Source organism: Euprymna scolopes, chromosome 2, assembly GCF_053919585.1.
Source record: "Euprymna scolopes isolate OS-2025 chromosome 2, ASM5391958v1, whole genome shotgun sequence".
Taxonomy (NCBI): Eukaryota; Metazoa; Mollusca; class Cephalopoda; order Sepiida; family Sepiolidae; genus Euprymna; species Euprymna scolopes.
Window position 1 is genome coordinate 170,548,332 of NC_136483.1, and position 20,717 is coordinate 170,569,048.

Genomic DNA, 20,717 nt, shown 5'->3' on the forward strand with positions numbered 1-20,717 from the left:
GGACATTTATCTCCCTGAGGTATTATACATACCCACTTTCCTGAATAATAAATTATTTTGTCATCTAATTTACATGTATGTTTGTGGTGTGTACAGGCATATATAAATTAGATGATGATGCTAAAAAAATGTGTCACTCTTTCTCTACATACATTAAATGTGTCTATTATTAAGTTATAGTTAAACATAGTGGAAAGAAAAGGTCTACAAATTTGAAGAGAAGCAAGAATTAACGGCAAAGCATAATTGAACGATACAGTAAATCATTTAACATGCATGCAACAGATTCCTGATGTGATAAAAAAGCTCTCTAATATAAAACCTAGAATTTATTTCTCAAATTTTATGATATTAAGTTTTATCTCTTAAACTTCTTTTATGATCCTCGAGGGTGAATATATGCATAAAACTTCTGCTTTTATTTTTTTCTATCACCCGGCCATTCAACAGCGATTTTTCATACCATGCCATTTAAACAAGCTGACCACCAAATTAAAAATTAAAAGCCATCTAAGAATTAGTTAATGAAATTCATAATCCTTTCTGGAATGTAATTGTATTTGGTAGAAATTAACTTCACTGTGTATCCGATTTATCCACCAACATCAGTTATGAATGTTCAACAGTCTTTGTTTTATCATAGTTCAATGATATGGGAGACACTTTCGTGATTGTCTCAAGGTGTGATTCTAAATGGGTTTCAAACTTATAGAAACTAAACACCCCATTTTTGTTTTATGAGTAGGATTATCTCAAATATGTTTATATGTTTATATATATATATATATATATATATATATAAGCAAAAATGTGTGTGTGTGTGTGTGTGTGTGTGTGTGTGCATTTTCGTGTACGTCCACAAAAGGGTTTTTTTCCTCGGCCTTCTCGGTGGGGTCTTAAAACTTTTTATATCATGTCTAAATGATAATATCTACAACTTAACGATGGGGTTCGCCTATCTATTTAATTTGCCCGACTTTGAAAAGCTAAATATTCCACATTTTTTTATCACTGCGTGTGGATTCGGCGTTTTTGTATAATAAACAAAAAAAAAAAAAAAACTGCCCTGCAGTAAATAAAATACTGCCCCGCAGTGACAGTTGACCTCATTAAGTCATCAAGTACAGGCACCTGCCGATTCTTAATACTTAAATAAATTCAAACATCTTTCCGGAACTACTTCTTGCTGGCCCAGCAGTTTCCAACTTCGCCTCAAGGCTTCGGGTTCGATCTTTGTTACTTATCTACCAAAACCTTTTTTCAACCCCCCTCCCCCGACACAAACACTCGGGCAACGTCTTTTGTTTTGATTTATCCAAAAGCACACCTCTAAACACCCGGGCAACGCTGGGTAACCCCGCTAGTATATATATAAAAGCCAGGTTATTCTTCAACTAAAAAGAACCATCTGACACCTAAATCAGGCAGTGCTAAGAGAAGTTACAAATGATTTTATATCGCTATTTCTGTTATATATTACTAAATAATGAATCATTTCTAATTAAAATCCATTTAGTTTTATGTATTTAAAATTGAGACACAGGGCGCTGGAAAGAAAATAGCTACAAATTTATATAAAAACTGAAAGAACTCGAAACAAAATAAAAAAAAACAATGTGTAATTAATTATGATGAGCATTTTCATTTCAGAAAAAAATACAAAACTGCGTATTGTAATTATGTCGAAATTCTAATTATGTCGAACTTCTAATTATTTGGCGTTTTTGTTTTTACCAAAAAGTTATGCAAAAGTTTTGTGAGAAATTATTTTAAAAAAAGTTTAACATATTAAATTGTCTCCCTTGTTTAACTGTGAAGTGTGTCAGAGTTATCGGCTGTATTCCATGTTGTAAATTATATTGTTCATCCTTCCTGCCATTGGATGAACTCATTCATCAGTCTTTACTTTGTTAGGCCCAAGATTTTAAGTGACTCTTTTTCTAATTTTTTTTTCTTGTAATCGAAACCTTAGCCAAAGGTATTCTGTTTTTTTTTTTATTATTATTATTCTTTATACCACATTATGAAGACATGTTTTCTCTGTGACAAAAGCGCTGTCTAAGTGCAAATTACAAAAATGTAAGATTAGTAAGTCAATTCAATGCAGATTTTTAAAAAATAAATATTTATTTGTTTACAAATCAAACTTTTCAACATAATCACATCTTCATTAGACAAAATATTTTTTTTTTCATCTTTTTTTATTCCTCATGGTACGATACCACCAAGAAAAACAAGATCCGCTTGGTGCCACCAATGATGACTTTTTTTTTTTGGACTCAAACAACGGCCCTCGTTCCTTGTGGTGTGATGCTGCTGAAGAGAGAGGGGAGCATCGTTCGGTGTTGTCGGTGGTGATTTTTGGGTGTCTAGGCTGGGAGACGCATGCGGTTGCGTGAGGATGTGTTTTCTCCATGATGGGGGTGGGGGTGGGGGCGTTGTTTGGGTATTTAAAAAACAAAAACAAAAAAAAAATGAAAAAAAAAAAAACCATCATTGGTGGCACAGAGTTGATCTTGTTTTTCTTGGTGGCATCTAACTATAAGGAATAAAAAAAACAAAAAAAAACAATGTGTCTCCTGATGAAGATGTGATTACGTCGAAAATTTATAAACAAATAAATGTTTGTTTATTTTTTTAAATCTGCATTAAATTGGCTTTATTAACTTATATTTTGAATTATATGTCGCATACAGGTGTGTTTATCACTGAATACTAACAAAACAAAGATTGTTGGACATTTATGATTGAAACCTGGTAGACAAGTTAGGCATAAATTGGAATGTGTTTCTACCATTCTACAGGAAGTTGGACTAAATAATGGAAACACCTTGGGAATTTTACATCAATTAATAGAGGTTTTAAATCTATAAAAATTTAAAAATTAACAATATGTTAGCTTCCTGTTTTCAACAACACAGGTTTTTTCTGGCGTGGTCCCAGGAATGTTTCGAGAGGAAAAAATGTGCTCATGCAAAGCCTTTCCTGTCCTCCTCCTTTCCAACATCGTCACATCTATATAATTCAGTTGCACTATATTATATGCACCGAGTAATAAAAATGTGGTAGTTATTTTGAATTACACTTGATTAAAAAAAAAAAAAAATACGTAAAAATCTTTGTGATGGACATACTCACTACAGAACGAAGATGTCATATTCCAAAAATCACATAAATTGATCAAGTAAATTTTTTTATTAAAAAAAAAATCAAATATTACGATTTTTAGCAATTAAAAAGTTTTGATTATTTTGAATAAAAACAAAATCTTGAATTGAATTGCTGCCCTTGGATTTTGGCAAAACAAAACACTATGGCAACTCCTGGCCTCCTCATATAATTTGATATTTTTTAATTAAAAAAACACTACTTGATCAATTTACATGATTTATAGAATATGACATCTTTGTTCTACAACGAGTACGTATTAGGTTGACTAGAAAATTTTTACTGAATTTTTCATTTTGATTTCAAATGATGTATTTTCAAATAAGTTTTTGTTATAATATATCATTTATAATTAAATTTAATTATACAAACATTGATGACTACATATGTGCATACATGTTTCTGTAATCACCCGTTACTGGGGAGATTACGTCTTCAGGTCAATGATTACAGAAACATGTATGTACATATATAGCCATCAATGTTTGTATAAATAAATTTAATATACCTGCTCTGTTTACTCATTGAGCACTTTTTGGTAGACACATGTTTCATTGGATGTACTTCCAGGAAACTAAACTCTACTGCCATAATATATATATAATCATTTAGATATATCGTTTATATATCATTTTTAAGAGCGTTTATTGCTGTATTTAATCATTTAAATAACAATCATCTGAAAATAATTTACATGGCAAGAAAGAAAAAAAAAAGATATACAAAATACTGAGGATGCAGTTTGTCTCCGAAATATATTTAAATTATAAATTTCAAACAAGTAAAATATTTGTTTATTTTCGTAAAAATGTGTTGTAATTTGGCTTTCAAGCGCACCTGATGCATATTTTTTTTATTCAAATTAAATCAATGCTTCTATAATGGAACTCACACCCCTGGCATTAAGATTTTTTAAAAATATTTTTGTTTTTTAATCTTGTTGAAAAGAGGAAACCAACACTTTGATAATTTTTCAATTTTTATAGATTCAAAACACTTATTAATTGATGCTAAATTCACAAGATGTTTCCATTATTTTCTCCAACCCCTGTATATATTTTTTGCATTTGACTGGATTTTAGAAAGAATTGTTAATTTTATTAATGATTCCATTGTTGAAACTTTTTGGGGAATCACTCTGTATTTCATAACCATTGGTTAGATCAACCAATGAGAGACTGCTTTGTAGTCACATGATCTATCATTCAATATATAGGTAAAAATCCAGACCGAATATGTGGAACATTTGAATAATATGTCCATTTTCTTAATTTATTTTATATGCTAAAACTAAAATTGTCTTTTGAAAGAGCCTCAGCATAAAATTTATGCCACAGGCTGTTAGTCTAATCCAGTATCGCAAAGGGAAATAATAATGAAGTAATCTTATTTCCTTTTAAGCAAGAACCAAATACCATTTTTGAAGCAGACAATACTTACCGGTTTCAACATCTGACATGACAAAATAATAAAATTTTACTTTAGGAAAAACAAAAAAAATGTATCAGAAAAAGAAAGTGTATTATAAATTTGGAGTACAAAGAAAATTGATTAAACTAACTGAAGTTATCAATTCTAATAATAGGTTGTAAACCTTAAGTTTAGCTACTTTGCTAAATAGAAGAAACATCAGAAAGGATTTAAGATCTTCAAAATCGATGGCATTTTTAAATACAGAACACATGATATTTTAACTCCTGAAAAATTACTGACAAGAAAGATTTCAAAAATATAATCCCCCACACTATTACATTTTTTTTATAGGGCAATATATTTTATAGGTTACTCCACTTCTTCATAGGGAAGAGTGCAGCTGTCCCAAACATTTTCATTCTGTTTAGCTGTTCAAATAAAAAGCAAAACTTGATCAATAATATGTGACTATAGAAATTTACTTTTTGTGACCTCATATCTTGACACATATCCCTGATTCTAATCTATTTCAAGTGCAATTTTCCACATCACTGCTTACTCTAACCTCATGCGGAAATTACTTTTTTTTTTAAAACATTATCTACTGCAAAATATGGTTAGAGATTATCTCTTCTTTTCAGCCTCTTTTTCAGAGAAAAGGTTGCTAGCCTTTTACTCCTCTATTATTTTCATGGTAAATGCTCGACTTATTTCCAAGTTTTTGGTTCTTCTTCGTAAAAATATTCATAGTAAAAACTCATCTCGCGTCAAACATTGTAAAATTTTCCTTTCTTCCTCTGTGCACCTAAAATGAAACAGAACTATCATAAACAAAGCTTCTTTCCAAAACCGTCACACATGTGGAATACAATAACGTAGGACTGCTTCCCAGCTGAGTACAACATGATTATTTTTAAAACAATGCCAACAAATCTTTGTCAACCTACCCCCTTTAATAATCAAATTCTGACTGCATAAAATTTTCATCGTCCTTTCCATGCATAGCGTCCGAAGCATGCTGGTTTCATTTTTTTGCTTTGCAGCTGACTAAAACAATCATTTTCAAGTCTGTTATCAACAAATTTTGTCGAGATGTCCTAGGGTCAAAGAGTGGTATCTGTTCTAATACTAAACTTTAGTGGCCCCTCATGAGTCCTTATTTGCTTGCCTCCACATGAGGACAGAGTTACACACAGGGTCAATTCTTAATGTGTGGAAAAAATCCAGCTCCTCAAAAATAGACACTCTGGGTTGAAACAAAAATAAAAATTTCAATTTTCAGAAAGGCTTCTTTACTGAGAAGAGAACAGATAAAGTTCTGTCTCAACAATTTCTTATCTGTGAAACAATACTGCAGGGCTGCTTCCCACTTGAATACAACAATCGTTTTTAAGTCCAGTATTAACAAATCAGTAATAATCATCTAACGTACTTCCTAATTTCTGTGTAATACTACTGGAAACTGGAAAGGCAAATCAGTTCCATCATTTTTATTGTTCTTCAGTATTTCATACAAGAAAAGTTAAAATTATACATATAAAAATAAATTTTTATTTTTATAATTTTGTAAATGTATATTTATTATAAAATTTCAAATAAAAGAAACAAAACTAAGTTTTTTTTATTTTGTTATTAAAAGTGCAAATAATTGTTAATTTTTGGTTGGTTGTTCTTGTTTTACGGCACATCAACCCTTTTCACGTTATTTAATGCCAAATCCGGTGATTTTGAAGAAAATTTTTTTAATAGAATATATTTGTTTTTTCAAGTCGATTTCTATTTAACCCATAGTTGGGACCCTAACACATACTTCTACTCCGGGTCAGAGTGGACCTGGAAGCAATGGCAATTAAAGGGTGGCTCCACACTCCAGAGCCCACAAGCTGGGGCCTCATCATCGGATATAGTTTAAGGTCATATCCAGGACCTGTGTTAATTTTTATCTGTATAATTTTGTTAATTTTTATTGTATATTTTTCAATAATGTCTTTTTCTTATGTTATTTCAATAAATCGATAAATGCTAAAGATCAATAAAAGTGAAGAAACTGATTTGCCTTGTCACTACTTCCGGTAGCAACCATGCCGGAAATTAGGCAGTATGTTAGCTGACTATAACTAACAAATCTGTGTCGAGCTGCCCACATCAGTAATAAAATTCTGACCATTTAACAGACCATTTCCAGTTCTCTCAAACGAGTTGTTCATCACCTATCAGCAATCTCATTAACCTTTATCAAGGCCAGAAGGCCACTCAAGGATAAGTGACAACTATTACTTAGATATAACTCCTTTGTTAAAAAGAACTCAAAGACTCTGAGAAGAAGCTTCCATCCTACATACAAGAGACGACTTGAATATCAACTGAATTTTTGTATTAAAATACTTTTTTTCTGAACACATTGCTGTCTAGAGTTTGAATTACCTACTTGACAAGATCTTCAAATGTCTTTAAGCTCTCTGGAAAATCTGACATGATAATTCATCCTACAAGTAAACCCTGTATGTGCATCAGCACTAACCCTATTTGGGTTTAATAGGCGTCCTCCAAAGGAGGAAGTTTCATGGGAGAACAAAATTCACAAACGGTCCCCAATCACATGTATATCCCTGTCAGAGGACATGACGACGTTAGGTTTTTGCAACTCTAGTAAGGAGGTGTCGCCGTCCTCCTACATACAGCGCCTGGAATTCCCAAATTGGTCACCCATTTTAGTAATGACCAGGTTCAATGTTGCTTAACTTCAGTGATCTGACAGGAACTAGGGTGTAAACGTGATTATGCGGTATAAACCTTGACCAAATATTCAATAGTATTTGAAGCCTAAATAAGTTCAACTCAACATAGCTATACACTGGCTCATATGAGAAATGGGGCACCTTCCTCTAGTGATGTTACCTCAAGTAACAACACTTAGGTGGAGACTCCACCAGACTAGATGAATTCTTGTCCTGGAATCAGATCAAACCAACAAAGCACAAGAAAGATATACTATAACAAGAGTTTACTGGTCAATTAGGAGGAGGAAAACTAATGCTCTTAACCATTTTACTAATTCAACGTTTGACAGGTTAAGAGAAGTTTAACGAGATAATCAAATATCTATGTACCCTATATAGAAATCAAGAAAATCATCTCGTCACTAGTTTGCATCTTAAAAAGATCTCTCAGTTGGAATCTCTGAAATAGCAGATGAATACCTGCCAGCTGGTAGGATGCACCATCCTCATCAAAACAAATAAAAATCTTTGAGTTGTGAGCAATGATAGCAACATTGTATTTGATATCTTATTTGATTATAGAACAATTTCTTTTAAAATCAGAATAATCTATTTGGCACTCAGCAACATCAGATATTTCTCACATTTGGACAAATTCATATCCAAATCATATAGTTCTTTATTTTACTATATCTTAGGTACATGATTCCGGCAGAAACAGAGAAGGAAATTAGAACATAATTTTTGAGTTGTGAACAAGAAGGCAGCATTGTATTTGATATTTTATTCGATTAAATGATCAACTGAGGAAAATTAATGTTCTTCACTTATTCACAAACTGAACATTTAAGTTGAAGAGAATTATGATTGAACCACTTGGACATCTATGTTTCTCATATAGAAATCAAGTATTAGCTCCAAGAATGGTTGGTTGGTTGTTTTTGTTTTACGGCATATCAACCTTTTTCAGGTTATTTAATGCCGAATCTAGTTATTTTGAGGAACGATTTTTAATGGAGTATATTTGTTTAAGTCGTATTCTATTTAACCCATAGTTGGGACCCTAACAGGTACTACCACTCCGGGTCAGAGTGGACCTGGGAGCAATGGCAATTAAAGGGTGACTCCACACTCCCCAAGGCCTGCAAGGTGGGGCCTCACCATCGGATATAGTTTTAGGTCATATCCAGGACCTCCAAGAATGGAGCTAACAGTTCATTTCAGAGACTTTACGTTGAAGTAAAGTGAAAAAAATAAATAGTAGTGTTTTGCATTGCTTCTATTTACTACATAATTCTGTAGGATGCATTAGTGCTAAGTTTTTTTTTTAATTGCTAAGAGTAAATAATGTTATAAATGAATTATGTGCTTGAATATCCAGACACATAAATAAAAAAATTAAAAAAAAAAAACTGTAAAAGAATGAAATAGCTACAAATTTTATAATTAACAGCCATTACAAATTAACTAATACTAATTACTTTGAGTCAGCTGCTGCTGCTGATGCTTATATTCCATCGAATAAATAAAAAGTCATTACTTCCCTTGCTGTTACACACAGTGAAACATAGACAATGCATATTAATATATTAAAGATTTAAATTGTAACATGAGAAATTTCTGATGCAAATAATAATTGACTAATTAATTTTAATGAATAATTCGATAATTTATTCAAAGAAATTGGGGTCCATGCATTTTGGGGTGACTAAAATATCACCAAGTATTTTGACTTAAGTTCAAAGATCATATGTTTATGTCAGGCTGACAAACAATGCAAGGACACCCATATTGAATTATAGCTCATGAAGGCTAGAAAGGTCATAATGTATTTACAAGTTCTAAACAATAGTTCAGAGAAAGTACTCAAATTCAATGGTTTATACTTTAAACTCCCTTTACTTATCTTTTAGTCCTCACATTCCATGAAAAATGTTTCTGACAAAGGGAGAAGAATTACTGTTTTCTGGGTCAGAATCTAAACATCTAATTCTTATTTTTTTGGTTAGTTTTTGACCTTTTATTTTATTTGATTTTATTATTATTTATTTATTTATTTATTTTTTTACATCAAGTGGCTCCATTCCTTGTCTGGAGCAATTTCCATAAATAAAAGGCTGAAATCCACAAATAATAAAATCATATTTGATTTTAATAGAATTGTCAAGAGATTAGTTTCATCATAAATTATAGTTATTATTTTAAAGCTTATGTTGCAGCATTCATAAATTTATCGGTGGATGTTAAGATCAACTCCTATAATTTAATCGGTACTCCTATAAGTAATAAAAACCATTACACAAAAGGTAAAAAAAAAAAACTTGTTTTATAACAATATACAAAAGGGTTCATTCAATCATTCAATTACCTATACTGTTGGAACAACATTGAAAAATGTCAGAGTGGAGAAAGGAAAAGTTAGAACCTTCTTTGGCCTGACGAAAGTCTGAGAACAGTTTTCTTCAGGCAAAGAGAGTTGGTGCATAAGCGTCCAATGGATAGGAACAGAAAAGACTAAGTGTATATCTCTCTAAGCATCATTTGTGATTCACAATGGGTCTGAAATACTGGAATACTTGGTACTGATGAAGTAAATGTGCCCTGCAAACTGACTGGTCAAGGGTTTAATTTTTCAACTTAAAGCTTTTTAATAGTATTATCCAGAGAAAAGAAATCTTGTTGTGATGTTTTTACTATGTAACAAAACAGAAAAACAGAACTGAAAACTTTATAATAGAGAAAGGCCGTACCGGCTGTCGTGTAGATGTTTGCGAAGGAAGACCAATGGAAGTTGTTAGCTTGTCACGATGAATTGAAAATGATGCTTTGCTTGATGAGAGGACACGGACACTGAAAGACAAAAAAAAATGAAATTAAAATAAAACAAAATGAAGATGAAAATTGAATATACCCGATATATGATTAGTTTTATCCCAATTGGAACACAATATATAATAAATATTAGTTTAAAATAGACTAAGGCTTTTTATATATATATATATATATATATAACCATTTTGGTAACATGTAAGCAAAAAAAAAATATTAAACAATTTAAATCATTATGGTAATAATGGTATGATAACCCCCCCCCGCCAAAAAAAACAAAAAACAAAACAAGATGGCTACCCACAGAATATAAAAGCTATACCCTTGATATATATATATATATATTAGTGTTGGAATGATTAATCAGAATCGGAAAATAATCGACAAATTTGGGGGTATCGGAATCAGAAAAATTAGTGTCTATTTTCTCATGCTAAAACAATTCTTTTGATTGTCTTTTTATAGCAAAATCTTCCATTGCTGGTAACAATAAAAAATAAATATTTATTGATTTTAAAATACCAGTAAAGCTAAAATCTATAGAACATCCTCCACAAGTGTAATTTGACGTTTAAGAAAATATCTGCATATTTAACAAGTGTTTTTTTTTTTTTTACAAAAATCGGGGAAAATAGCTCTATAGTTAAATATTTAGAAATTTATAAAGAATCAGAATCGGTAATTGTATCGGAATCAGAAAAATATTGGAATCATCCCATCACTAATATCTATAAAAGTGAGAATGTGTGTGAGGACAATTCTCAACCTATATACTTAAATTTTTCATCTACGGACTTGAAATTTGTTATATAGTGTATTCAGACATATGGAAAACTTTGTAAATGGGTTTTATCCAGAAAATTAAAAAGGGCTACTAAAGAGTCAAAATTGAAAAATTGGTACGCAGGGGGCGTTAGATTTTTATCTCTCAGTTGTATCACAAATGTGCGTGCGTGAATCGTTCACATGACAGATTCATTATGTTAAGAAGTCGGTTTTAAAACACTTTTTAAAATTTGTGTCAAGCTAGCCTAATGGTTATCGTACTTGACTCACTGTTTTTAGGTTTTTGTTTCGATCTCAGGTAAAGTTTTTTTTTTTTTTTTTTACAAGAAGTGAACAGTTTAGAAAAAACATAACACTCACATACACGTTTCAGTTTCTGCAAAAATTAAAATATAATATTTATGCATATTTTACAACCTGCTAGTATATCTATATATTAATATGATAGCGTGTGTGTTCTTTTTTGTGTCATGCTTACATCCGGGTCGTTTAATTGTTATGTTCCATAATTTTACCAAACATTCTTCATAAGTTTTGGTTTCGACAATAGCTTTTTTTTTTAACTTAAATCATCTGTTTTTTTTATAAATAATTTTATCCAGAATTCTTCATAAGTTTTGGTTTCGGTTATGCCTAAGGAACTTGTGGGGGTTGAAAATTCCCAGCTCAACTCGATTGTCGCCCTTTAACTCGGAAGAGCGACCTAGCTACGTCAGTTCCCGTTTCTCATTTCTTCCTCTTTCGCGCCGAACCTTCGAGCAGTCAAGATGTAACAAACACCAGTCTGGTGGCAATGGGCCACCACAATGTTCCTGGCTACCGTCAGCCTCTCGCAAGTAACGTTACTCATCTTTCAATGAACTCTCATTCTTTCTATCGCTTCTTCCTGTATATTTATGTAAATATATTGCATTTCTTTCGCTGATATATAACGGTATGTTTTCGTCCTCATTATGCGACCTTTTGTCTTTTCAATTCCTCTACCATTAAATACATCCATCATTACACATGGGGATGGGGTCGTCTATCACACAGCAGACCATCCTGTCCTCCCCTACAAACTCAAGTTATATATATATATTTTATAAGTTTTTGTTTAGGTTTCGATTCAAGCACCCAAGTGCATATGGATATTTTTTATTTTTGAAATCGCAACTTTATAATATATAAAAAATCGATAGAACATTAACTCTATAATAATATATACAAAATCTGCAAGAATTAAAATATCATATTTAAGCGTACTTTACGATCTGGCTTTGTCGGGCATTCGTGCTAGGTTAGATTAATTTTTGCAGTTTTAACAAAAAAGCTACACTAATATCAGGGCATCTCCATTTACACTGAACATCTACAGAATGCCAACATCAATATATTACATATGAAGGAGTCCAATGTGGAATTTTCACAGATCCCACTAGTAATAATTATTAGTTTTAAAGAGACTAAGGAATTTTATATATAATCTTTTGTAATTTGTAACCAAAAGGAAATCTTATACAATTTAGGTTGATATGCTAATACTGATCTGGTAGCTTTTTCCCCATAAACAAAGATGGCTGCTCACAGAATATAGGCCGACATAAGTTATTTTTCTGAATTTTCCACATTACATCATTATGCATTTTCTCTTTTAGAACTTCCTGTTTTTCCTGACAAGTCCATGGAAGGAAATATTCAATGTTCATATACAAACATTGATTGCTCCCCGTGAATGAAACAGACATGTAAAATGTTCTGAAGTTTGTTATTTGAAAAAATAATGATTAGCAAGATGAGTAAAGACCTTAGACTTTAGAATACAACAAAAGTGTTTTTTTTATTCTTAGCAAACAGAGTTGCTAATTTAGAAATGATTGGCAAAGGTCAAGGTAAGGAGTGAAAAATATATGCAAAAAGGATACCTTTTCACAAAATCTCTCTCTCTCTATATATATATATATATATAAATTTCCTGTTATATAAAAGGAACTTTTTCTGTGTGTATGTGCGTGTCATGGACTCGAAAATAGCTAGGTCAATTTTTATGAAATTTCACACTAAGCTACTTTATGTGCTGTGCAGTGTTTTTAGGTAGGTTTTGCACTGAAGTGGCTTCAATAAGTATCGATGATGGAAATAATCTGATGAAAGAAAGAACAGGCAATTTTAAACACAGTAAACACCTTATACAGCCTAACATCACAAGTGCATTTCAGAAGTTTTATTATCGCACAAGCAGAAAGGCCCGACATATAAAATCAAATTGAAAAATGGTCGATTTCACTAATTTCAATGAGAATAAAAAAATAATTTCTTGATCATCATTCAATCCCAGACAACGTCAAATCTCCCTGCTAGTATATATATATATATATATATATATATATATGTTTATAACATTTTGCTGGATTCACAAGTTCAAGATTGGTCTTAATCATCTTTTCAAAACAAACTTTTACAGATCTGTTTTGTTCCTGGGAAACAACCGATATTTGAATATCTGTACTGGATATTTCCTCCATGGACTCATCAGAAAAAAAAACGAAAATGCTCATAGAAAACACTGCATAAATGGTAATGTAACAGATACTTGATTTTTTTCATTTTTTTCATTCAAGCCATTATCACAACCAATAAGGCCCGACATAAAATCAACAGTAGGTTCTTTGATATAATAGGCATGCATTGGAAATGAATGTTTCTATTTAGAACATAATCAAATCATGATACTTGGCTTTTGCATTTTAAACTTTAATTCAAGCCATTATATATAAAAAATAATTTTATAAAAACAACAATAGGTTTTCTACAGTGCCATATAGAGCACAGTGTATTGTGGACTAAGTCACTACAGAGAAGGATTGTGAACCTTCGTCTCGGTGCACCACGATAGGTCCTGTACTAGAACAGGTATTCAATCAAAAAAGATGACAATAGAAATGTTGCAGTGTGAAGCATTCATTGATCACCATTCAATCCTGAGCAATGTCAGATCATCCTATTAGTATATATATATATATATATATATATATATCTGTATATCTATAAAAGTGAAAATGTCTGTATGTGTACATATTTCCCTACCAAATAATTCTGTCAATTTTCGGTCTAGAGACTCGCGATTTGACATAATGCGTTTTGAGATTTGGGAAAAAATTTTTAATCGGTTTTCGGACAGAAATTTGGCTGTCAAGAGGTCAAAGTGCAACGATTTGCTCTCTGAAAACTCTACCAAATTCCTCTGCCAATTCTGGGTCTAAACACTTGAAATTTTAAATGTAAGTTACTTAGACATGGATCAAACTTTTTAATTTGATTTGAGCCCCAAGAAATAAATGTTAAGGGGTCAAAACTGGGGTCAGAGTTAAAAAAAAAATTGACTTCTGCGGTCTCTACCAAATTACTCAGCCAATTTCTGGTCTAACCATTTGAAATTTTACATAAAGGGTATTCAGAAATAGTGCAAGCTTTTTCATGAATTTGGGTTGAAAATTTGAGCTGCCAAGGGGTCAATGTTCAAAAGATTTGACCTTTCTGGTGTCTAGCAAACTACTCAGCCAATTTTGAGTAGAAATATTTGAAATTTATATAAAACCGGTATTCAGACATGTGGCAAGCATTTTAATAAGTTTTGGGGTGAAAATTTGGCTGCCAAAAGATCAAAGTTGAAAGAGTTGACCTTTGCAGATTCTACCAAATTCCTCCACCAATTTTGGGTCTAAACACTCGAAATTTTAGATGTAGGTAACTTGGACATGGATAAAACTTTGTATTTTGATTTGAGACTAAAATAAATGTTAACAGGTCAAAGTTTAAAAAAATTGACAGTCTACGAAATTACTCAGACAAATTTTGGTCTAAACATTTGAAATCTTACATAAAGTATATTCACATGTAGGGCAAGTTATGAACCATACATAGGGCCCAAGCAAAGTCAGACTGAACTGGTAGTATATATATAAAAATGAATAAATGACAAAAGTCTATATTCCAAATTTCATGATGCTGAATATCTTACAATTTATTCCTTTAATTCAGTTGGCTTTTTAATGTCAATGTCAACAGAATTAAAGGAATAAATTGTAAGATGGTCAACATGAAATTTGGAATATAGACTTTTGTCATTTATTCATTATAGGCTATGTAATTACATAGGCTTTCTTAAATAAGGATTGGTATATAAAAAAAGGAAATATAAGTGAATAAAGAATATTTCCACAGAAATTATATATATATATATATATATATATATATATTTATTTATGGCTTGTGCGGTAATTGATAAACACATTCAACCAAGGCAATTTCAGTTAATTATGTCAACTATTCAATAAGACAATAGAGATATTGACCTTCATTATGCAGATCATTAGTCATTGATAATAGATATATTTAAATGGCTAGCAATCATATTTACATAAGAGGGTGTGGAAGGATGGTTGAGGAGTACAAAGCCAAACTGATCATGTGATGCGTTAAATAGAAAACAACTTTGAAATAGTTAAGTTAAATCGTTTGATGAGACAAAGTGTTGGCCATGGGAAATGCTTTATCCCATGACGATCTGAATAGGAGAATGTGCATAAAATGTCCTTAAAATTTTTCAGGTTGGTTGAACGATTGTTTTTAATCAATCATTTGAAGGTTATTTAACGCAAAATCGAGTAATTTTGGAAACGGTTGATAAGCCATAAAACAAAAGCAACCAAACCAAATTCTATGAATAAATATTTGAAGATATAAAAAACCTTTCTTCTTATCAACCTTTTCTGAGTTATTTAATACCCAATTTAGTAATTTTGAAAAAAGCTTTTATGTTTCAAGTTCTTTATATTCTAAAATATGTATTCATGGTGTTTGGTTGTTTGTAGAATATTGCTTTTGCAAAGGAAAAAGAAAAAAACAATAACATTAATGTTTGATGTATTTAAAGTCATGAAGCCAGTATCTTTAGACAGCCTGATTTAGTGGTGCCATAAGCTCTAGCAGGTATTAATACTATAAACTAAAGTGAACCTGGGCATAATGGTAACTAAGAGGCAACTTCACGTTTCTCACACTCCCCAAAATTGTATGGTTATACACACGATCATCTCATACGAGGTACAAGTAGTTGTTTCGTTCAATCATTTAGCTAAGGAAAGATTTGAAGTCGGATTTCAGCTGCCGACAATATTAGTTCAAATACATGTCATATAAACACACAGGGGAAGATTGTCCAGAAACTTATACTTAAGGAAATGCACATACAGTTCCTATTCTCTTCCCTCTTTACAAGAGGAATCGATGCCTCTATTCAGTCCCAAGAGACAATGGTAAGGGTAGCTGCGTGAAAAATTGTGAGGCAAGGGTTGTGTAATCTCCAACCACACCTCTCCTGAATCGGCACTGCTTTGATCCAGTGGCAAAAATAAATGGTAGATGACTGGAAACAATGCCGAGATAAGCGGAGAACGCATATAGCACCTGGAATTCCCAAATGATCACCCATTCAGTACTGACCAGGTTCAACATTGCTTAACTTTGGTGATTTAACTGGAACCGTGATTATGTCGTATGCTACAATAGTAAAAGATCAGTATTTAATGTGGAGAAAATCCTTCTCGTCAAGGTCACACTGGATTGAAAGAAAATAAAAATTGTCTCAGTCTCAAAGGATTTCTTCTTCACTGACATCCCCTAGTAGATCTTAAAAAAGATGATATACTAGAAAGTTAATATTAAGGTCCAAAGGCCACTCAAGGGTTAATGAGTGTCGAGTGAAAGGTGGTTATTTTAGAGGATGCCTCAACAAGAATTGGAGTACTTCTACATTAACTGACTTGCGGTTTCCGCAAAGTTGGCTGGTGATGGAAATAATGAGAAGCAGCCAATCGTGAAATGTTAAACCCCTACAAGAAAATTATAATGATAAACAGGAAAAACGTGGAAATAACATAAATAAAAGTGCAAACACACCTAACCAAACTTGAACCCTAACCTGCACAATTTTTTTATTTCTTCCAATTTATAAAAACTGACATAATTCTATGATTTCATATAAATATTAGCGTGAACACTGGTGAAGTATAATTTTGTTAACATATCTTGCAAGTTCTTTGAAAAGACAACAACTGTACCCCTGCATTTACCAAATCGCAGTTTCCATAAAGTTTCTCGGGTGTGTTCGGCCGCTGATGGGAATAACCAGAAGCGGACGATCACGAAACGTTAAATCGCTACAAGTAAACTAGAATGACAAAACATGGAAATACAATAAAATTACAAACATGTACCTAACCCTACCTTAACCATAACCCTACCTTAACCCTACATTAACCATAACCCTACCTTATCCCTTACCTACCTTTACACTTAACCCTACCTCTACCCTAATCCAACCTTAACCCCAACCTGTACAATTAAAATTAATTTTTTTATTTCTTCCAATTTATAAAAAAGTAGCCTTCATGGATTCATATCAGCTATAAACAGACAGTGTGTTTGTTAAAAATTGAGGCATACTTGGCTGACCTTTTCCGATTATTTCTGTCAGCTGCTGAGCAAGCCTGAGACAACTTTGTACTAATGCAGAAGCACAAGAATTTGTTGATCTTAAACTTGAAAATGACCTTGAACTTTACTCTGCTTGAAACAGAAAGAAACTTTGCTCATGGATGTTCTGTTTTGTTTTAGGTACATGCTATTATCATCTAAATGCCTCTCACCTACCCCTATCCATGAGATTTGATTTCAAGACACAGTTGTGCTATTCTCTGTGATAACTATCTGCGAGTAATAATATCTACCAATCTCGGGTTTGACAACCACTTATCTTTATGTAGCCACCAGAGACCATAAGGAACTTTATGTGTTACATATCTTGAACTAGCAAATTTCTCACGAATGGTATTTGTTTACTAGGCTGTACAACATAATTCATTCCCACTTGGAATACAGGTCCCTAGTGTGCATTGGAGTGGGCAGAATGTTCTCTAAATTCTCTTGAGCATCTACAATGTCATGTCAACAGATATATACTACATATTCCCTCCCGTAACCATGTACCCTACCAAATATATGATTGGCTTGGATTAGATTTGCTATCTACTCACTGGAATGTGATAGTTGCTTCTATTGCCAACAGATTATTTCATGGTTCCTGCCCCAGCGCAATGCTTAAATATCATCCTGTACTGTGGCTACACAGATCAAACCTGTGACGATATACATTCACATTAGACCCACTGCATAATCACACAGGTGTTTGATTAAAAATGTACTCCTTTTGCATCATGTTCTGTAGTCCTGAACATGCTGCCTCAGAACTGTGTGAATACGTATATATCGGTGTTACATTTTTGGAGTTCTGTATTGTCTAACTATCGTGATGTTCCTAGTTTTTATGCATTTCTAATTAGCTTACTAAGCCTATGTCTATTGCTAACAGTTTTTATAACCATGGCTCAATTAAAAAAAAAAAAAGAAAAAAGAAAGAATGACTCATCATAAATAATTAAAAATGTGTACACTTGCCTCTCCATGATGTTTAAGTATGACATAAGGTCAGTTTTTAATGTGGGGAAAATCCAACTCCTCAAAAAGCGTCACTCTGGATTGGAACAAAAAATAAAATTCTACAAGGATTTTTCTTTCACTGATTGATGACAGAATAGGTTAAGTGTAGCATCAGAACAGATATTACACTTTATTTCCAAGCCAAAGTGCTTTTACTATACAGCATTAAATAATCAACAAAATGGGATTATCTATAATATAAATCTCACCTGTCTGTTTAAAATGTATGTATGTATGCCTAAAACTTTCGACAGAGACAACAGATTTTCACAAGATCAGTATCATTTTGAAGCTCAACCTTTCGGATGACAAATATTGAAAAATTGGCTAAAAACATGAATTCCTTCACCCTCAACTGGGCACCTTTCTACAGGGAGGGGTTCGCTTTTTTATCCGATATTTCCGAAAGTCATCCCCTCTTTTCGATTGACTAGCCTTAATTTAAACCTTTGTCACTTCCAGTTTGGCACTAGGCGCAATGGCAGGTTTGTTTGTTTTTTTTTCAATTTCTTTTCCTCCTTTGTGGTACGGGTTCAAGCCCGCCTGCCTACTACCACTTTTTTTTTTTTTTTTTTCTTTCGATTTTTTTTGTTTTTGCTCAACACACACCTCCAAACACTCAGGCACCGCTGGGCACCCTAGCTAGTTTGTCATAAAAGACAACGACACAGCATTCACCCTATTCAGGTTTAAACCACTTCCTCTAAAGGAGGAAATTTCATGGGATATACAATTCACGAGCAGTCCCCAATCACATGCATATCCTGGTCAGGGAAAATGGCAACATTAGGTTTGTGCAGTCATTGTAGAAAGGAATTAAGGCCCTCCTACATACAATATTCCCAAATGGTCATCTATCTGGTACTGACCTGGCTTAATATAGTTTTTTTTTAATTGGGGGGGGGGGGAGGAAGGTCACCACTTATCAAAGCTCTGAGATCACTTTAAAATAAAAATTAATGAGTGTCAGGTAGATGGTAAGACAACACCATGATGATCAGTAATGGCAGAACTTGGGTATGATTTATTTAAAAGAATGGCCCAACAAGAACTTTTTTTACATTAGAATTAAAAATGACCATGTTATAGTCAGCCGGGATGCAGCCTCAGGGTATTGGCAGACAGTTCTAGGAACCAACCTTTGCTCATGGAATTTTTGTTTAGTTTTAGGCACATATAGAAAGTAAAGGAGAATTTTTGCTAGATTTTATAACTAAACAAATGTACTCTCTGCTTATCTTGACAGTGTTTCCAGTTGTTTTGGGATATCTCCTTGTTAGGAACCAATGTGTCATAGAAAAAGACAAAAAAAAAATAAAACGATTCTCCCTTTACCTGGTTCCATCTCTGGTTGTTGTGAGGATTTTGGCCACAAACCACTGCTTGTATTGGTCCTGTCAAGAGAATAAATAAATTTTTTGTCAAAACCGTTTTACATGATAAATATTTTATGTACAGAGAACAGTTAGAGGAAATATTTTTTGATGAAAAAGAAACGATATTCTTGTTTGGGATTTTTGGAGATAGCAACTGATAATTTGGATCATTTGCATTATTCAGACAAATATCCTTACCTTGATTGCTATTTACAGAACGTTTTGAGGCATATTCTCAAATTTTGGAATTTTCATCTCGAACTCAAGAACCTATATGGAATTTCAATAAAGGGTTCCACATAAAGATTCCAAAAATTTATCACGCAAGGGTCATTCCAAAAGTAAAGCCTCCCAGTTTTTAAACTAAAATAAATGAAAAGCTACATAGACGACAGCAGTCCAATTAAAACGAGCGACTTTTTGTGAACCAGAATTTATTTTTCTACATAGTCACTACCATTCTCAATGCACTTTTGCCAGGAATTTCATGATGCATCTCTGCTTCTGATGCACATCCACAGCAGGGGTTGTTTTCTTAGAGTCTCTCTGTCAATATCTACAACTGAGAGATGAAATGTTCAGGTCCTGAATGCATAAGTTCAGTCATCATAACAATGCATTTTACAATCCTCTCTGATCCACACATGCAGAATGAAAAATAGGTGGCATTACTTTTCAAACACGCCTCGTGTTTGGATTATTCAGACTACTGTTCCCATCTTGAGTATTATCCTTACATATCAATTGATATAACCTCCAACCTTCTTCAAATGTATCTTGTTCAACTCAAGAATCTTTCTGTCGAAATTGGGAAAATTCCTGTTGGACCTGAGAAATTTCCTGTAGAACGATTCCTAATGTGGCCTGCACTTAGAATTGCACGTTG

At 32.6% G+C, this 20,717-nt stretch overlaps 1 protein-coding gene and 1 long non-coding RNA gene across 2 annotated transcripts in view; one reads left to right on the forward strand and one right to left on the reverse strand.

Moving 5' to 3' along the window:
• Positions 1-20,717, reverse strand: part of LOC145298768 (polyamine-transporting ATPase 13A3-like) — a 195,046-nt gene that overhangs the window by 128,415 nt on the left and 45,914 nt on the right. Inside the window, exons 4-5 of the mRNA XM_080144344.1 lie at positions 19,791-19,849; positions 10,052-10,151 (exon numbers count right to left, since the gene is read on the reverse strand). Of these exons, the coding sequence (XP_080000470.1) occupies positions 10,052-10,151; positions 19,791-19,849 (159 nt within the window). The remainder of the gene's footprint in view (positions 1-10,051; positions 10,152-19,790; positions 19,850-20,717) is intronic.
• Positions 11,651-20,717, forward strand: part of LOC145298784 (uncharacterized) — a 28,445-nt gene continuing 19,378 nt past the window's right edge. Inside the window, exon 1 of the long non-coding RNA XR_013871058.1 lies at positions 11,651-11,752. This is a non-coding gene — a long non-coding RNA (uncharacterized LOC145298784). The remainder of the gene's footprint in view (positions 11,753-20,717) is intronic.